The sequence below is a fragment of the Cetorhinus maximus genome, chromosome 9 (genome assembly GCF_964194155.1).
Source record: "Cetorhinus maximus chromosome 9, sCetMax3.hap1.1, whole genome shotgun sequence".
NCBI lineage: Eukaryota > Metazoa > Chordata > Chondrichthyes > Lamniformes > Cetorhinidae > Cetorhinus > Cetorhinus maximus.
This window is the reverse complement of record NC_135887.1, coordinates 111554640-111575525: the sequence shown is the minus strand read 5'-3', so window position 1 is coordinate 111575525 and position 20886 is coordinate 111554640. Positions and strand designations below refer to the sequence as shown.

The 20886-nt window shown below is 40.6% G+C and overlaps 1 protein-coding gene across 4 annotated transcripts in view; it reads right to left on the bottom strand.

Moving 5' to 3' along the window:
- Positions 1 to 344: 344 nt before the first annotated feature.
- usp47 (ubiquitin specific peptidase 47) overlaps positions 345 to 20886 on the bottom strand; it is a 153324-nt gene continuing 132782 nt past the window's right edge. For all 4 annotated transcript variants that reach the window (XM_078549357.1, XM_078549354.1, XM_078549355.1 and 1 more), the window contains 8 exons: positions 16576 to 16751; positions 13713 to 13793; positions 11020 to 11135; positions 7905 to 8023; positions 5362 to 5492; positions 3327 to 3374; positions 2706 to 2836; positions 345 to 1967 (listed from right to left, as the gene is read on the bottom strand). In XM_078549357.1, coding sequence (XP_078405483.1) covers positions 1793 to 1967; positions 2706 to 2836; positions 3327 to 3374; positions 5362 to 5492; positions 7905 to 8023; positions 11020 to 11135; positions 13713 to 13793; positions 16576 to 16751 — 977 coding nt within the window. In that variant the 3' untranslated portion in view covers positions 345 to 1792. The remainder of the gene's footprint in view (positions 1968 to 2705; positions 2837 to 3326; positions 3375 to 5361; positions 5493 to 7904; positions 8024 to 11019; positions 11136 to 13712; positions 13794 to 16575; positions 16752 to 20886) is intronic.

The window sequence follows — 20886 nt, the reverse complement described above, 5'->3', positions numbered from 1 at the left end:
CATTTACAAAAATGAGGGTAGATGTTTGGGGCTGCAGTTTCATTAAATCCCACGTTTTCTGTGCAACATCTAATACTTTATAAGTCCTAACCGGCATTTTATAAAAATGATTTAATGCATTTTTTCTTATCCAAATTGGTCCATTTACAAAAATGAGGGTAGATGTTTGGGGCTGCAGTTTCATTAAATCCCACGTTTTCTGTGCAACATCTAATACTTTATAAATGAACAGGCTATTGTGACATTTCACAACATTCAAATACTAGCAAAAAATAAAAATTACCTTCTCTTAGTCAAAGGCAGCTTGAATCTGCCACCATAAAATGTAAACTTCAGAATCAAAATTGAATGAATAAATGTTTTATTGACATGTTACTCAATTGTGAACAGCATTGGCCATGAAAAAATACTTTCACCAAAAGAAAACATTTTTGATGATGTCTCATTAAAAATTGAGGGGCCTCCTGGGAAATCCTAGAGGGAAAATGGTGATGGAGATTGTGCAGCAGTTAAAGTTTCCACTTCCTAATGCTCTTCAGTTAAGTGTGTGAAGTGAATCTAGCCATGAAACAAGCTCATCATTCCAACTGCTTTCTTTCAATTTATTTCTTTTTGAACTGGTTGAAAATAAATTCACACTTATGATCTATTATGTCAAATCAATTAAATACAACAGAAAATTAAAATCATTCTGTGCTTCTTCATGGAACAAGATTCACAAAGTAATTAAACCTTTTTGATACAGGAAGTACAATATACATAATTAGAACCAAGATGCCTTTAAGGTAGGTAAAAACCAAAATTCTGAACAAAGGCATTAAAAATTATTGATGCCCAAATACCAACTGAACAGACAAGAAAGAAAGCACCTAAAAATGCAACAGTTCAAGCAGCCCTCTAACACTGTACCATGTGCCTGTGCGACATTTGTGTGTGGTGTGTGTGCGCGTGTGTGATACGTGTCTGGGCGTGTGGCATGTTTGCATGTGGCTTACATCATGCCTGCCATGTCTGCGTGGCATGGCTGCGTGTGCACGCTCGAAGAAGCCTGAGGCAAATAATATTCAACGTCCTCACTCTGGTTACCTACGCCAAGCCGCAGCTTATATCAATGTCTGTACATTCGCTGAAACAATACATGTGCTGGAACTTCAAAATCCACGGCCTGGGAGACAAAAGTAAATCAGTTACAGTCACTACGCCTCTGACAAAATGAGTGGGCGCAGATTTACAAACCACACGCAGGCCAAGTAAAAGCTGCTCATAACATTCATTCAATTTATAATCAAGAATCACCTCTTGTTCTGCAATTCTGATGGCACTCCATTTCCATTAACCATCAATACCTCCCCTCCCTATCCCATATATAGTAGGCATTTTTAAAAATTCATCAATGAGGTATGTGCACACTTATATGAATAAAATAAATGACAAATTCTTAGGACTGTGCACAGCTTTTATTCAGCTACAAAATTCCGATTGGGTAGAGGGGTCTAGCATTTCTCGCAAATGTGCAGAGTCCGCATTATCTTCAATCGTTTTAACCCCATTTTTTGCACATCCCTTTTAACTTTACAGTACAATAGACTATAGTGCACAACATGATTCAAAGTCAGACAGTGACCCCCAACTGGGCATTGGGCTTCTGATTGGTGGGCAATAAGCCAATCAGTGCTGGTGTCATTAGGTACACCTAATGATGAACGGGATAGCCACAGGAGTTCTACACAGCAGTGGTGAATCAGATTTCAGTTCCAGGGATGACCCAAGCTGGGCCAGGCTGGGCCGAATTTCATTCCTGGCTGGAGTCTTTGCTGGGACCGCCATCCAGATAGATCTTCAGTGCTTTCTCTTTGCGAGGTGAGTAATTCACACGGTGGCCTGATTTTTGCAGCCGGCTGCTTTCTTTCTTCAGTAGCCCATTGCGTTGTTCCTCAGTCATCTCCATCTGGATCTCAGTCTTGTCCCTGCAGAGAAGTGCAGAGAAACTAATTAAAAGGGTGCCAAGAATACACTTTTATTTAGAACGATGGACCTTGGGGCTTAATTTTTTTTTTCTAAAGGCACACATCGGGATGACATCTTGTAATGATCTCACTCACCCCAATAACGAAGCCATGTTAAAGTAATGCATCAAATAATTTAGAGCAATTAATTTCTACATAGCTCAACCCAAACACACAAAACTTTTAATCTGGTATCAAAACAAACAGTTGACTCAAAACCTGATAGCAGCAACTTCTATGGAGATCCCCAACATATTCAAATTCAAGGAAGGTTGTGGGTTCAAGTCCCACTCCAGAGGCTTGAGCACAAAAATGTGAGTACTGCACTGTTGGAGGACCCATTATTCAAATGAGACATCGGCCCCCTCAGGTGGATCCCAGTGTCCTGGCCAATATTCATACCTCAATTAAGGTCCTTAAAACAGACTCTCTGGTCATTATCCCATTGCTGTTTGTGTGAGCTTGCCATGCACAAATTGGTTGCCATATTTTCGAGATTGTAACAGCGACTACAGTTCAAAAGTACTTAAATCGGCTGTAAAGTGCTTGGGGACGTTCCAAGGTTGCAAAATGTGCCACACATCTTTTTGTATTTACCCAGACAAGGATTATTTCAACAGATTAGTTGTAACTATATTAACATTGACAAAATGAGATTGCTATGTCATACAGTTTAGTGTTCAGTTCAGTTCCATTTACCTGTAAAAGATGACTGCTCCATCATCACAGATGTAAAGTGGCCAGACATTCAGAGTTGAGACTTTAGGATTCCAGTCTAAATCTTGGTGAATTTCCAGTACTGAAATGTCACATGGAAAAGTTCCCCTGCCCTGCACAATACAATGCATGAAGCAGCATTAATGGATTAACAGCAATGCTCATTCATGCTCCTTTGTGTCAACAGAAACCATTAAATCAATCCACTGGATCACAAAACTGCCATTTGTGGAAGAAGCTGGAGATTTGTGGAAGACTGTAGATTGAGGGGTGGAGGAAAGGAGAGGGAACAGATATTTACTAACGATTCATGCTATTTTTAGTGGAAAAAGTAGACATGTCAGATGGAGCACCTCCTACATAACTTCGCAGAGTGAAAAAACCTGAAAGACTAGGAATCAATGCAATAATGTTGTGCTAGTAGGTTTAGAGGTGAAGTAGGGTGGGAGGAGGTTCATGCCAGCACAAGCCTGTTGGGTTGTATGGCCTGTTTGTGCGCTGTAAAATATTACATAATACAAAAAAAATTACTACGTTCAATAATGAATTATGTTCCAAAATAATTGAATGATTACTTTGAGCTGTTCTATTTAAACTACTCACCTTAGCAAATTCTATGTTTTCAATGGGAATTTCACTTATTGCATGTAACTGTTAAAACACAAAAATACATAGAAGTTCATCAGCCAAAACACAGCAAGGTGCTTCACATACAGAATTCTACCATATGCACAATTACTACAAAAGTTTATCCCACAACTGGCTTTGTCAACTTGCACAGCAATTACTTCTCCCATTGAGGATCAGGTTTAAATGCTGAACTACTAGCACCAGATGTCTCAGAATTGGACAAGGAATAGTTGTTAAAATGGTGTAGATGCAACCTGAAACTCTGATCTTTTGTCCCTTTTAGCAATTTGGGCTTATATAATATGCATATGGGTTACTCTGGAGCAGCAGCGGCCACAACTGCCAACTCATGGATTTAAACATCTATTCCAGAATCTCTTAATTTCACATCTCAAGAGGTCAATCAACCAACCCAAAGCAGACCACCAAGGTGTATCTCAGTTCAATTTCCCTACCCGTTTAACACTTGGCTTGCCATGCCTGTTCTGGCTGTTTGAAAGGACCATCCACTTAGTCCCATTTCCCTGCCCTTAACCCGTTTAAAATTTTTATTTTTCAAATATTCATCATTTTTCCTTTAAGTGTTCAGTATTTTCCTCAAATTACAAACTTGCTTTCATATCTTCATACTTCCTTTTGGAGAATAAGACAACACTTCCGTAATGCCCCATGAACCAGTAGCCAAAGTTTCCTTTGGTTTTCTGATTCCTATTTTAATAGAATCTGCAAATTTTGACACCCCTTAACCTCTATCTTTCCTAAAGTCCATGTACATTACATCCACTGCATTTTCCTCATCTATGTCTGTTACCACCTCAAAGAATTCTACACGGTTTGTCAAGCACGATTGTCCCTTTTGAGATCCATTGCCAACTTGGGAGTCTGAAATCTTTCTTACCACAGATGTTAAAATGGCCATAAATTATCCAAATTATCCCTTTTTTTTTTAAAGGTGAGCATTATATTGGCCACTCTCCTGTCCTCTGTCCCATATCCACTTTCAATTGAGCTCTAAGGCCTCTGTAATTTTTTTCCCCTTATTTTGTCAATTAGGAAAAATATCTTGAAATAAACTGCAGGAGAAATGTGGAGATTAAATGTACTTTGGCTTCATGCATGAAAGCAGCAAAAATATCTGCCAAGCGCTTTGGGGCTTTTTTCCCCCATGCTAAAGGAAGGCATTGTGTAAATACAAGCTGTTGTTGAGTGTGTAGATATCACCCTCTCCAGCCCCAATATCACAATTTGACTGCCATAACCATGATTTATAACCTTTCACAACAATCGGTGGAATTGTTTTCTTTATGTTTCATTTTCCAATTTGTCCAATGTAAGAACGAAACAATACATAATGTGACATAACTTGCTGGGAGTGAGAGCTAATAATGAACCTGTGAGTGACAGCACCAACAGTCGTTAACTAATGAGAATAAAGGATTGAGAAAGAACTAGAGGAACAACAGAGAAGGTTAATTAGAATCAAATCAGGTGTAGAAAGAGAAATAAAAAGAGGGAAAGAAAGAGTAGATTGAGAGAGGAAAAAAGATGAAGGAAAAGTAAGAAAATTTTTAAGATCTCTAACAGTTGACTACCTGCAGGAATGAGATTTAACAGTTAAATTAACTTTGTAGGCCAGGGAGGTTAACTGGCATTGTTTTAACAATTATGTTATTAAAATTGTACTTGTGCTGTTAATTGTAAGACTTAATTTTCTGCGGTATGTTTAATGGGGATTAGAAATAACAATCCATTAAGTTCTTAACAAGGCTAAGGGTGAGATTCTATTTGTGTGAAGTTAACAGAGGAGTGGCGTAAATTGACCAGCAAGTTCTGGAGATTCACAACTCATGGCATATTAATGGCAGGTGTCGTTAACCATTATTCTTCCAGTGAGATTTGGCCCAGGAGCCCTGCAGTTGGAAATATTTTAGTATCTAAAAAAACATCATCACATTCAGAATTTTTTTTCCACAAATATAAAAGAGGGTAGCTGCTTTAAGTGACTGACTTTCTCTTTCAGCTCCTCAACGCTGCTGCTCTCCAGGACAATTTCTTGGAAGGGCTCCAGCTTCATATGGGATGGTTTCCACTGTCTGGTCAACACTGCCAATTGTGACAAGGACTTCATTTTCTCAGGCTCTGAAGGAAAGACCAAAAGAGTGTCAGAGAAATTTAACAGGGACCCGGTTACCACTCTGTTTAAACTTCAAATTAGAGCTGCATATTACTCAGGTGGTATAATACTCACCGGCAAAGAGATCAGTGCGCCTGCAACCTTTCCACCGCACTCTTACTCACCACCGGAGCACTGTGGTATAGTATGTTCTACCAACAGCAGTGCAGCTAATCCCCAAGCTTTGTCCAACATCATCTCCCAGATGACACAACTCTCTAAGAAGGACAAGAGCAGCAAGCCACCTCCAAGTCTTCCCTCTAAATTGCTTATTCCGACAAGCTCGTACAGCACCATTCCTTCATCGACACTGGGTCGGAGTCTTGAAATTCCCTACCTAATACCATTGTGGGAGCATCATTAGTACAAGTATAGTAATGGTTCAAGGAGGCAGCTCATTGCCACTTTCTCAAGAGTCAATGAGAGATGGGTAGTAAGTGCCAATCTTGCCAGCAATGCCCAGTTTCCAAGAATGAATAAAAGATTTCTCAGTGTCCTAATTTCGATTGTACTGCTGTGCCCATTATTACACTTCGGGTTTCTCACCCCAATTTGCATCTTCATCGGCTTATTTTAACATTTCTCAACAGCAATCATTCTTTTCTTTTCCCAACAGGATAGATGAAGAATGCGCTCACTCAAAAAATGAGATCTTAAAAAGAAGTCAATCATTTAGGATTGAAATGAGGAGAAATTTCTTCACTCAGAGGGTTGAGAATCTTTGGAATTCACTGCCCCAGAGGATAGTGGATGCTCAGTCGTTGCATATGTTAAAGGATGGGAGAGATAGATTTTTGATCTCCCAGGGAATCAGAGGGTATGGGGAGCAGGCAGGTAAGAGGGATCAAGGCAGATGATCAGCCATGATCACGTTGAATGATGGAGTAGGCTCAAGGGGCCGGAGGATCTACTCCAGCTCCTATTTCTTTATGTTAAGTCACACACACACACCTGACCATGAACACTCTCCCTAACAGCACTTTCTTTCAAACCCAGACCAGATGTGAAGCACACACAAAACTAAGGGGCTAACAAAGAAGAACATAAATTTACAGGTGGTTAAAATTGAAGAGAGATACTGTCCCACAGAATTACTCCCCACGGTATCCCTAGCCAGCACTGAGTCCTGACCACCCTCTGTTTATGTTGACCTGCAAAGGCTCCTGGTCCCCAAAGCCTGAAGTTTAAAATTCCTGTTCAGACGTTTAAATCCCATCATATGCTTGCTTCTTCCCATCTTAGTAACCTCCTCCAGCCCTACACTACCACCACTAACCATTTTTCCACAGCACAGCGCTGATGAGAGAATTCTGACAGGTGGGAAGAAAGAGTTAACCCATCATCTCACCAATGAAGCCTGTTTCAATGTCCCATCATTATTTCAAATTATTTAGGAAATCATCAGATTATTAAATATTGGGAAGAACAAAGCTCAGTATTCAGTACCCACCACAGACTTTGTTTCCTAGCCACTGGCTCCACCTCTCCCCATGTTGACAGGATTGAGGCTGAACCTGACTGCTTGCAGTGTCAGCATGCTATGTGATCCTGAGCCGAGCTTCCAATCCCATAACAAAAACAAAAATACCTGGAAAAACTCAGCAGGTCTGGCAGCATCTGCGGAGAGGAACACAACTGTGTTCTTCTCCGCAGATGCTGCCAGACCTGCTGAGTTTTTCCAAGTACTTTTGTTTTTGTTTTGGATTTCCAGCATCCGCAGTTTTTTGCTTTTATTCCAATCCCATAACCTTTCTGCCACTTGACTATGTCCACCTCTGTAACATCGCTTGTCTCTGCTTCAGCTCTTCTGCTGCTGAAATCCTCAACCCCGTGCCTTTGCTGTCTCGAGATACAACCATTCCAATCCTTTCCTGGCCACCCTTCCATTTATCACCCTTACTCAAAGCTCTAATGCCTGCATTCTAACTCGTGTCAAGTACCCCATTATCCTTTGTTCTTGCTGACCTACAGGCTTCCTCGTTGGCTTACAGTTTCCACAAACCTCGATTTTAAAATTCTCACATTTGTAAAATCTCTCTACTGCCTCACCACTCCCCACCTCTGCAATCTTCAGAAATATTTCCACTCCTTCAATTCTGGCATCTTCTGCATGCCCGATTTCCATCACCCCACCCCTTCAGTTGCCTAGGGTCTAAAACTCTAAAATCTGCTCCTTAAATCCCACCATCTTTCTAGTCATTTATGGTGCTCCTTAAAGTCTACCTCTGTGACCAAGCTGTTGGTCATCTATCCCAACTTCTCCTTATGTGGTGCAGTGTCAAATTTGGTTTGATAATGTTCCAGTGAATTGCCTGGGGATGTTTTTCTACATTAAAGCTCCTACATAAATGCAAGTTGTTGTTGAAGTAGAACTTTACCATCAAGTGCCTCAAGGAAAACCTCCCAGTTACTGGAGATGTTGATGTCTTCCTCATAGATGTGATAGTCCAGAAAGATTGTTCCAGGATTTTTCCAGGTTTTCTTCCTCAGTCTAAACCTGTTAAGACATAATAGAAATTGTCAGCCATGGGAAGCCTGCTTTTCTAGTGGAGATGTGTTGCTTTAATGCATCAACTGTGTAGTAATGTGAAGGCAGCCTGAAAATTGATCAGACTAATTTGAAGTGCCTGTGGTTTCATCAGCTTGGCATTCTTTATTCAATGATTACTGCAGTACAGTCATGATCTAATAAGAATTAAAAAAATTTTTTTTTTTTATTCGTTCATGGGATGTGAGCGTCGTTGGCTAGACCAGCATTTATTGCCCATCCCTATTTGTCTTTGAGGTGATGGTGAGCGGCCTTCTTGAACCGCTGCAGTACATGTGGTGTAGAAACACCCACAGTGCTCTTAGGAAGAGAGTTCCAGGATTTTGACCCAGCAACAATGAAAGAATGGTGATAATAGTTTTCAGTCAGGATGCTGTGGGGCTTGGAGGGGAAATTGAAGGTGGTGGTGTTCGCATGTGTCTGCTGCCCTTGTCCTTTTAGGTGGTAAAGGTCATAGATTTGGAAGGAACTGTCAAAGGAGCCTTGGCGAGTTCTTGGAGTGCATCTTGTAGATGCACTGCTGCCACTGTACATCGGCGGTGGAGGGAATGAATTTTGAAGGTGTTGGATGGGATGCCAATCAAGCAGGCTGTTTTGTCCTGGATGGTGTCAAGCTTCTTGAATGTTGTTGGAGCTGCACAGGTCCAGGCAAGTGCAGAATATTTCATCATACTCCTGACTTTTGAGTTGTAGATGGAGGACAGGCTTTGGGGAGTCAGGAGGGAAATTACTCGCGCAGAATTCCCAGCCTCTGACCTGCTCCTGTAGCCACAGTATTTATATGGCTGGTCTAGTTCAGTTTCTGGTCATTGGTAACCCCCAGGATGATGATAGTGGGGGATTCAGTGGTGGTAATGCCATTGAACAGCAAGGGGCAAGGGTTGGATTCTTTCTTGTTGGAGATGGGCATGTCCTGACACTTGTGTGACATGAATTTTGCTTGCCACTTGTCAACCCAAGCCTGGACATTGTCCAGGTCTTGCAACATTTGGACATGGACCGCTTCAGTATCTGAGGAGTCACGAATGGTGCCGAACATTGTGCAATCATCAGTTAACATTCCCTCTTCTGACCTTATGATGGAAGGAAGGTCATTGATGAAGCAGCTTAACATGGTTGGGCCGAGGACACTACCCTGAGGAACTCCTGCAGTGATGTCCTGGAGCTGAGATGACTGACCTCCAACAACCACAACCATCTTCCTTTGTGCTGGGTATGACTCCAACCAGTGAAGAGTTTTCCCCCGATTCCCATTGACTCCAGTTTTGCTAGGGCTCCTTGATGCCACACTCAGTCAAATGGGGCCTTGTTGGCAAAGGCAGTCACTCTCACCTCACCTCGGGAGTTCAGCTCTTTTGTCCATGTTTGAACCAAGGCTGTAATGAGGTCAGGAACTGAGTGGCCCTGGTGGAACCCAAACTGGGTGTCAGTGAACTGGTTCTTGCTAAGCAAGTGCCGCTTGATAGCGCTGTTGATGACCCCCTTCCGTTTTTTTTTACTGATGATGGAGAGTAGACTGATGTGGCGGTAATTGGTCAGGTTGGATTTGTCCTGCTTTTAGTGTACAGGACATACCTGGGCAATTTTCTGCATAGCTGGATAGATGCCAGTGTTGTAGCTGTACTGGAACAGCTTGGCTAGGGGTGCAGCAAGTTCTGGAGCACAAGCCTTCCGCAAAAAATACCTCTAGCTCCTCCGACAGGGATGGCTCACTGTGGGACTGAAACCTGTCATCCATCTAGTGCTCAGTGATTCCTGCATTCACAAAAGGCACCCTGTGAAACACTTGAAAAGGAAAGAAATTCCAGAAACTAAACCACTTTCACAAGTTGTTTCCCTTCAGAATGGAGTACAGCCAAGGGTAGAGGGCAAGAAACATCAAAATGGCAGCAGTCGTTAAACATACTACTGAGAATGGAAGGTGGTCAGGCTTTTACAAAATCTGTGGTCACAAAATTGGAAGGCTGTAGCTTGCGAGCAAATGTCACTAACTCCCAGGCAGACACAAAGCAGCTAAATACAAAAGAGACTGATAGAGGTTGAAGAAGTTGTTGCAGGAGTCAGAGGGGAAGTTTTTCTTATATAACGAGGACTGTTCCTCTGCTATGTTTTCAGCAAACATAAACCAAATCTACACACTGAACTAAAGGAAAAGTGAAGCCTGAAAGGTGGAGGGGATAGAAAGAAGGGAAAACAAAGTTTTGCAGATGAATGAATTTAGCACCGATTAGTGGTGATAGGCCCATTACAACAAGAATGAATCATTTGTTCCAATCTATTAGATGTTAGCGACTAATGTGAAATTCAGCAGCAGGGAGGATGATGCTCTAAGTGAGGCAGGTTTGTACGTACAAACCCTCAGGTTTTAGCTCAATGTTGAATCAAACTTACGTTTCTCCACAATAATGTAACTATCATTTTAACTTGATGAAGTAGAGGGACAGTACAGTATGTCACTGTTTTATAGCAATCCCAATTTCCCAGTGATAACATTTGAAATTTAGATATGCTAAAACCTGAACTGCTACTTAATTTTAATTCTCTTCAGGATTATTTACCATTATTAAAAAAGTTTAAAAATATCAGTCCAGACAGTCATACTTATCCTCCATATTCTCAGCAAGGAATGACAGAAGGAATTACAATTCAGTTGTGCACACTTCTCTTTTTTGGAAATCCTTTTATCAGATTAAACTGAAAATTTAGTCCTGCTGGTGTAGCAGCAGAGCACATTTTAATGTAAAATTCAGACCAGTAAAGATCAAGATGTAAATCCGGCAGAAGACCAAGAAAATGATAGTATGCTGGAAAAGACAAGATGGGCCGAATGGCTTCCATCCATGCTGTAACCTCCTCTGGCCAGGTGTTAATTACTCTAAAAACAAGTTATGATAGGCATCCTGCTCTTTCAAATGATTACAAGGTAAGCTAATGCCAATCCCTACCTGTCGATACCAAGATCCAGCCCACACTGCTCTTTCAGCTGAGGCAGAAGCTCCTCTTTTGATTGGCGCACCGTCATGCCTTTAGCAAACACAGCATCGAGCAGAAATTTACAGGGCTGCAATACAAAAGCACAGTACAAACATAACAGTCTTTTATTCAAACGCTATCCTGGTGTTGGAATTTCATGAAAGGCTAAAAGTATTCAACTGCCCAGTTTTTCCAGGTTAAGTTTTTCCAGTTATCAGAATCACCAGAATTGTTACAGTGCAGAAGGAGGCCATTCAGCCCATTGTGTCTGCACTGGCTCTCCAAATGAGCAATTCAGTTCGTGCCATTCTCCCGCCTTCTCCCTGTAACCCTGCACATTCTTTTTTATATAACAGTCTAATTCCCTTTTGAATGCTTCAACTGAATCTGCCTCTATCACAATCTCAGGCAGTGCATTCCAAACCTTAAACAAAATAAGTTGTTTCATATCGCTTTTACTTATTTTGTCAATTTAAATTTGTGCCCTCTCATTCTTGATCCTTTCACAAGTGGGGACAGTTTCTCCTTATCTACTCTGTCCATAACCCTCATAATTTTGAATACTTCTAACAAGTCTCTTCTCAGCCTTCTTTTTTCCAAGGAAAACAGATCCAACTTCTCTAATCTATCTTCATAATTCAAGTTCCTCATCCCTGGAACCATTCTTGTGAATCTTTTCTGCACACTCTCCAATGCCTTCACATCCTTCCTCAAGTGCACTGCCCAGAGCTGGACATAACACTCCAGCTGAGGCCAAACTAATGTTTTACACAAGTTCAACATAACCTCCTTGCTCTTGTACTCTATTCCCCTATTAAAGCCTAGGACACTGTAAACTTTATTAACCACGCTCTCAACCTGTCCTACCACCTTCAATGAGCCATGTACATTTACACCCAGATCACTCTGCTCCTGCACCCCCTTTAGAGTTGTACCCTTTAGTTTAGATTATCTCGCCATGTTCTTTCTACCAAAAGAATCACTTCATGTTTTTCTGCAATGAACTTCATCTGCCACCTGCCTGCCCATTCCACCAATTTATCTATGCCCTTTTGAAGATCTACACTACCCTCCTCACAGTTCACAATGCTTCCAAATTTCATATAATCCACAAATTTTGAAATTGTGCTTTATGCATCAAGGTTAGGTCCCTGATCTGTTCACTTGTGCTTTCATTTACCTGTCACAATTGCGCTCTGCTTTTCTCTGGTCTGTCTGGGCCCTGGGTCTCCCGCGCTTTCTGCTCCTCCAATCACAGATTCTGTATCTGTAGGAGGAGTAAGATCGGGAGAGGGGGAACCTTGGGTACATCTAAAATTGCCCTGACACGACAGAAAAATCAGACTCTAGAATTTGCTGGTGAAAAATGGGGCAACTTTATTTACTACCCATCCCTAGTTGTCCAGAGACATGAAGAGTCAATCCCAGTGTGGAACAGGAGGCAACTACATACAAAAATCCACCTTACAAGAGGAAATTAATGAACCAGTGGGGTTTAGTCACAACAATACAGGAGCTTTCCATGGTCATTCTTTGGGTGCACATCCACAAGCTACCCGACATACTGACGGGATTTGAACTAACAATTTGCTAGCCCAGTGCCAAACAGACTAACTATGCTGCTGTGTTCTTCACAATTCACTTGTTACGACAGATACTGTTGTAAACAGGCTGTGTGTGGTGAATTAAAGAAAAACATTAGTGGAGAAGGACACATTGCCTTCCTCAGTAAAGCAAAGATTTAAGGCACGGAAGGAGGCCAATTGGCCCATCATATCGATACCGGTATTCCCATAGCCTCTTCTGCTTTTGATCAAATGATAAGTTAAAACTTTTGGAGCTGCCTACTGACAAAGTTGTAGCAGGCAGAGCTCAAAGGAAACCGCCTAGTTCTGCGAAGTTTTAATTTGTGTTAGATGCTTGGCAGTGTTATAAACTATTACACGCAGCCTTTTACAATATTCTCAAATAATCGGTGACACTGGAATCTTATTTTACAAGGTTCCCAAAAGGCACAGAGAAAAGAAAATTGAAAACCTCAGCTTCCTAGGCAAGTACTTTGTGTATTTACATATAGATTTACTTCAGCTCAATTTTTCATTTTAATGCCCTAGTGGGAATTTTAAAATGAACTAGTTAGGGCTGCACTGGCATGCTTGTGAGCTGCGATTTCATGTGCCGCAGGTTAAATTTCACTGCAGTTCAGAACATTGTAAGACATGGTTTATGAGGCATTTATAAGACCACCAAGTATAGCCAAAGATACCATTACACAACAGAAATCACTGTCTTTATCGGCCTTTTCTAACATTCAATCATGATCAATTGCAGAGATAATTAAAACTACTCCAACGTTTTAACATAAGTTTTTTAAAAGAGATAATTACTTCTCCTTTATTTAATTGACTTAAGGGTCACCCATGGCTCAGTGGATAGCACTCTTGACTCAGAAGATCAGCCATGATCTAGCTGAATGATGGAGCAGGTTTGAAGGGCCATAGAGTCTACTCCTGCTCCTATTTCTTATGTCATGTTCAAGCCACTCTCCAGAGACTTGAGCAAATAATCTAAGCCTTGCATTCCCAGTGCTTTCACAGGTTTAAGAACAAATGCAAAGTTAATATTCACTCAGTACGGTAAAGTCAAAGTAACCAGTCTTTCTTACCTCTGGGTCATTCACAAGTAGTTGGTACACTTTAACACGATATTCCCCTTTCTGTAGAGCTCTTCCAAGTCGAATAGTTACCTACAGATTTATTTTAAAATATATTAATTTCAAATTGATACATCTATACTATAGCTTTTTAAACAAAAACTTTGCAGCAAATGTTTGGGTCCAGATGTAACTAGCTATCTATAAGAAGTGAGAGAAATTAGGCCTAGCATCAGTGCGGAACACAACATATGTAACTCCAGACAATATCTCTCTGTGCATGAACACATGGAGAACTGCCATTTCAGCTTCTGGGAGATAGAAATCACTGCCCCAGTGACATTACCAATAATTTTGTCCCGATAAACATTCTGTTGCAAAGTGCCAAGGTGTGGGGGACAGGTAACTCTTCTGATTCAGTTGAAAAATCTGCTGCCTGTAACTTAACAAGTCCCATGTGCCCACCACCACTGTACTTATTGACCTACATTGGCCCACATTCTGCCAATGCCCTAATTTTAAAATTCTCATCCTTGTGTTCAAATCTCTCCATGAACTTGCCTCTGTATCTCTGTAACTTCCTCTAGCCCTGTAACCTGCTGAGATCTCAAAGCTCCTCCAAATCTGGCCTCTTGTGCACCCCCAATTTTCACTGCCACACCATTGGCAACCGTGCTGTCAGCTGTCTAGAGTCCTAAATTCTGGAATTTCCTCCCTAAACTTCTCCACCTCTATCTCCTCCTTTAAGCTGCTGCTCAAAAACAACCTCTTTTGACCAAGCTTTTGGTCGCCAGTCTTAATGTTTCCGTGTGTGGCTCGATCCCGAATTTTGTTTGATATTCACTCTTGTGAAGTGCTTTGAGGTATTTTACTGTATTAAATGTACCATATAAATGCAAATTCTTAAGTTAAGCTGGATGGTTAGAAGTTGTGTCTTTTCCTGAGTGTGCCAATAAATAGAGAAGCACTAGTGCACAAAACTGAGTGTATAATCTAACATAGAAGGCAATGTCGGCAAACCAAGTTACACACACTTTCGATACCAGCACCACTGCCAGTGGTACAAAGTGACCATCTTCCATTAATGATCACTTTTATCTTACAGAAATATTGAGGTAGAATTGTAAATTCATGTAAAGAAAAGTAGATATAGCCCAGTTTTAGTATCAAAGCTTTAGTAATATTAAAAAAATGAAAATGCAGCAGAAATAAGTCTCTATATTGCATGAATTTCTGTACAACCATTCTCTGCATTCTATGACAAGTGCTGAATATCTAAGCAACAGTGAATTAAAAAGCAACTACATCACTTTTTTCCCCTCCCAAAGGCAAAATTATCCTCTTTACAATATTTAAATTTTGTTCTCTCCCTTTCTGATCGTTTCCCCGTCTCTCACACTATTTACGTGTGAGGTTACAAATTTGGTAACTTAGTCACAAGCATTTGTTGGAATCTCCCTGCAAAGGCCGGGCTGAGATCAAAAATTTAGTATGCAGGGAACAGAAAGAACAATTTTCAAGAACATTACTAAGGTGGTTAAGAGATGGCTAATAGGAGTTTTCAAGATGATGAGAAGTTTTGATAGAATAAAGGGAAAAGAAGTTCCCCTTCTGGCGAGTGGGCCAATAACTACAGGTCGTGAATTCCAAATCGTGGAAAAAGTTCTGAAGGGCCAGTGGGAAGCAATGTTTTCACTTAGAATAGTTGGGGTATGGAACACTCTGCCTGAGAAGATGGTGGAAGGTGATTCCATAAATAATTTTCACGGAAAGTTGGACAGATACTTCAGGATGAGGAACTTACAAGGTTATGGACAAGAAACTGTGCTCTGGAGCTACAACTTGTATTTATATAGCGCCATTAAAGTAATGAATCATCCCAAAGCACTTCACAGGAGCACTACAAAGTAAAATTTAACAGTGAGCCATTTAGGTGACAATAGAACAGATGACCAAAAGCTTGGCCAAAGAGGTAGGTTTTAAGGAACATCTTAAAGGAGGAAAGAGAGGTGGAGAGGCAGAGAGATTTAGGGAAGATAGCTCAGAGAACGACTGCTCTTTCAGAGAGCCAGGGCAGCCACAACAGGCCAAAATACTTCCTTCTATGTTGTAAATTTCTATGATCCAATGAACACTATTTATTGCTACTAGAAGGTGATTGTAGTATCCAAGGCAGATAAAATGGAGTTGAGGCACTGAGCAGCCATGATCTAATCGAGTGATGGAAAAGGCTCTCGGTACTGAATGATCTGCTGCTGATCTTATGTTCCTAGTTCCTGGAGTAAGAATGTAAAAAAGACTCCAAAACACTAACCTACAGCATATCACTGGTTGATAGAATAAGCAGCACGGATAGATTTGGACAATGTCTCATGGAAAATTTCAACCAATTTGTTTACAAATATTAGACTTACAAAACACTGTAGCGTATCTCCTACCATTATCCTTGAGTATTTACAAACAATGTGCATTAAGAACAACATCTGGGACCTCACTCAAAGGCAGGACCAATAACCTGTCTTCTTAACCAATCTGCAGGTTAGCCTTGAGAGAGTTTAAACTTTATTTATAGAAAACTTCTAAAATTTCCAGTTCTCATGAAAGGTCATCGACCTGAAGCAATAACTGTTTTTCTTTCCACAGATGCTACACATTTCCAACGATTTGTTTTTATTTCAGATTTCCAACATTCACAGCATTATGGCTTTATAAATAAATAAACTTCTAAATAAGATTTTATTTGATAGAAGTGATTTATGTAATACTTCAGGATGAAGTCATTTGGAGATTACTTAATTGACTAAATGTAAAACAGTTAAAATATAATGATCCCACTACCGCACTTAACTGAAGAGATTTTATACATATTTCACACCTTGTTGTCATCGGAGAATGTTGAAAGAGTCTCGGTTAATCGAACGCTCTCAAACTCCTGGTTGTTAGCATAGACCCGGAAGACTTTAAATTGGGATGATGGAACTCCAATATATGGCTCCAACTGTTGCTTGAAGGCAGCTAGCGTGATGCGTTTATCAACAAACACCAACAATCCTGAAAGAATAAACTTAGTATAAAAATCTGGCACACAAACAGTAGCTCACTGCATTGCATTAATACAATTTTTACTCACTTGTCCAAACCACTTACATTCATTTACAAGGTTAAGTAGACATTGCTAGTGCTGTTGTGTAAGCTACGATTAGTCAGAATCCCAGCAGCAAGCATACTGTTACAAAGCTACTGCTACCACAAGAGGTCCTTTATCACTGAAGACACTATTAATCCTGCTCATGTTGCTGGTCTGCATCACTCAGTCCCTGTACAGTCATTATCAATACCAAAATAAACTTGCAGATTTGCAATGACCGAGAAAACACAATTTAAAAAAAACATGTCCCAGATTTTGCTGGAGCGGGGCATCTTACTGCATGTCCCAGCAGCCATTTTCCTGTACCCTTCAGCTCCAGAACATTCTGTCTTGTAAGTTGCTGATTCAGTACAGTGAGTGCATCTGGGACTTCAGTGAATGGCGGGACCAACAATCTATTTCCTTATTTTGTTACGATGCCCGTGGGGGAACTGTAGACCAAAATAACCAAATTTACCAAATGATCCCCAAAGATGAAAATGACCAAGGTGTAACTTTTACTTTAACACGAATCCAAATTCATGCTTAATTTACATTAATTAACAGGCAAATGATAGTTCAAATAAAAAATTAAAGTTCACTTTAAATAGTCAATACAACAAAGATACATCTTAACACAAGTTTTCCCATACAGCACATATGGAATTATGTAATTAAACAATTTTACAATATGCTGTTCTTTAATAATGCAAGGTAGGTCAAGAGTCATATCTGACAACAGCTTTCACATTCAAGTTTCACAGGTACAATTATTATTAGCAGGGCACATTTCTAAGAAAACTCTCCTCCTCAGGTTATGACAGTCCTGATGGTGCAGCTTTCCAGAGTTCCTTTTCAAGCGACAGACCAATAACAGCCGGTTCACAATCTGGTCCTCTGATATAAGTTCTCAGCTCTTTCGCATGACTGAGCTATTCGCATCATTTTTTAAGATGCAGTCCTTTTTAGCTCGGTCATATACCGCTTCCTTAAGTACTTCTGGAATTCTATTTTCCTTCTTACTGCCAAAGAGAAAACAGACCATTTTGTAGAGAGCATGACTTGCGCCTAAACACACCAGGAGTTTGATAACTGTGTCCTGCTGCAGCACTTCCTTGTTCTTTATAGCAGTAGCTTCTTTGTCTGTCTTCTCTGTGTCCCCTCTGCTGCAAGTCTCCTTTGTCTGCAGCCACACAGCTTCTGATCTTAACTTCTTTCCTGTTGGTACTGCTTCCTGGTCAAGGGTCATCAGAGTGCATTGACCAGCATTTCTTATTCAAGAAAATTACAATTGATCCTTTTACAATTAAGCAAACTATTAAAAGGCCTTTTTAAGCATTCTTGGAACCAATTACAAATTCCACAGACATTTTAAAGAAATGACAAATCTTCTTTACTGTACTGTTTTCGCATCAAAGTTGTCACACACTTTTGCCACCGCCACCACCACCCCACTCTTTGCCCCAATTTTGGAAAAAAGAAAGCTTTCTGCAGTAAAGTTTTCTTTATAACTATTTGAAATACAGCAAGCTCTTATAATAGACACTTTAACAACAATCGTATCACATGTTACACAGGTAACAATGATACGTCGTATTTACAAAACAAGTTTCATTACAAATAATGTTATTTTACAATCTTATAAAACCCAATCCTGGCTTTAAGACATTGTTACCGTCCCTTATTCTTTAAACTTCTTCAACAGTCTACAATCACATTGTTTCGGCCGGCATTGTGCACAATTTTTAGAGTAAGTGGCTGTAGCATCAAACTCCACAAAAACAGCCTTTGGTTCTTGGTTTCAAAGTTTTCTAGGAACACCAGGGTTGTGGTCTGTACAGCTCAGTACCTTGTTTTTGCACTCATGTTGCTTTTTAAAATCTGTATTGGATTGTGCACAGTATGGACCCTGGGATAATATTTGTGAGGGGTCTAAAGGTTTAAGAATTTGTTTGGTCTGGTTAACTTTGTCAAGGACAACACTGCTGATTGCTGACAAACCATCTGGCTTCTGGGTACTGGTGACTGTGAATTGGAATCCAAGGAGAAATTCCCTTGCATAGCATTTGCTTACCCTCTGGATTCAGCAATTTCCTTGGTTTTCCTTAAAGACAGACACTAAATTGTCATTAGGGTTTGCACTTTTTAATACAGACCCTTAACCACTCTGTTCAGTTTTAATGCCTGATCTCCAATTCTTTCCGTGTTTGCATGTCTTTTTAACGTCTAGGTCTATGAAAAATGTTTCAACCAACCAAACATCTGATCTGTCTTCATAATAATTGAATTCACCTCATCATATTTAAATTCAGGGTTATTGTAACTTTAAATTCTTCACCATGATTTAACTTTTTGGTTTTCTTTTTCAGGTTTAACACTGCCTTTTTTTGTGCAAGCAGTTCATTCTTCTGTTGAGTAAATTCCTTTTTAGCTCCTTTAAGAACTTTGTTCAGATTATGTCAATGTTCAGCTAAGAAATCTTAATGTTCCTTTTAGTTCATAAATTTTCCTTATTTCTTTTTGCCCTCCCAATGCATTCGACCTTTGAGTAATTCCTTCCTAGCAAGAACAAGTGCCTCTTCATTCTGAAGTTTTAATTTATATTCAAGAACACGTAACCTTCTTCGCAGAGCTACGATGTCAGCATTGGACTCAGCTTTTCAATTCTCTTTCAAAGCATTCTTTTGCTCTGTTTCATCATTAGTTTTGAGTTCTAGGACATCACTGCAGGAGTTCTTCAGGGTGGTGTCCTCGGCCCAATCATTTCAGCTGCTTCATCAATAACCTTCCTCTCAACATAAGGTCAGATGTGGGGATGGCACCATTTCAGTACCATTTGCGACTCCTCGGATACTGAAGCAGCAAGACCTGGGCAATATTCAGGCTTGGGCTGATAAGTGGCAAGTAATAGTCGCGCCACACAAGTGCCATGTAATGACCATTTCCCCACAACATTCAATGGCATTATCATCGCTGAATCCTCCACTATCAACATCCTGGGGGTTACCATTGACCAGAAACTGAAATGGACCAGCCATATAAATACAGTGGCTACAAGAACAGGTCATAGCCTGGGAATTCTGCTGAGAATAGCGCACTTCCTGACTCCCTAAAGCCTGTCCTCCATTTACAAGGCACAAGTCAGGAGCGTGATGGAATACTCTCCACTTGCCTGGACAAGTGCTGCTCTTTCAAGAAGTTCAACACCATCCAGGACAAAGCAGCCCGCTTGATTGGCTCCCCATCCACTACCTTTAACACCTACTCTCTCCACCACTGATGCACAGTGGCAGCAATGCGTACTGTCTACAAGATGCACTGCAGCAACTCACCAAGGCTCCTTCGACAGCATTTTCCAAACCCGCAACCTCTATCACTTAGTAGGACAAGGGCAACAGTAGCATGGGAACATCTTGACCTGCAAGTTTCCCTCCAAGCCACACAATGTCCTGACTTGGAACTATATCGCGGTTCCTTCACTGTCGCTGGATCAAAATCCTGGAACTCCCTCCCTAACAGCACTGTGGGTGTAACTACGCCACATGGACTGCAGCAGTTCAAGGCAGAGTCTCACCACCACCTTCTCAAGGACAATTAAGAATGGGCAATAAAAATGCTGACCCAGTCAGTGACGGCAACGTACCGTGAAAGAATGAGTAAAAAAAACCCATTGCTAGCTGCTTTACCTTATCTTGCTCATGCTCTCTTCACATTTTGATTAAGATGGCTTTACATCGTCCACAACTGCCATTAACTTATGCTTTTCAGCCTGATGCACCGAATCACCTTTAAAATTAACAGGCTGAGTTTCTGACTCTTTGGACACATGTTTAGTCGAAACATTAGTTCTCACTGCAGATTTACAAATAGCGATGGTTTTTAAAATTCACTTGGCTTTTCCTGTACAATTTCAGTTTCAACAGCCTCAACAAGCTTTCCCTGAAACCACTGGAGACAGAAAGATCTTATTCCCAGCCAAGTTGTTTCCTAACAAGAAAGCAACATCTCCAATGGGTAAACGACTTCCACTGTAACAAGAGCAGTGCCTAAGCCACATTT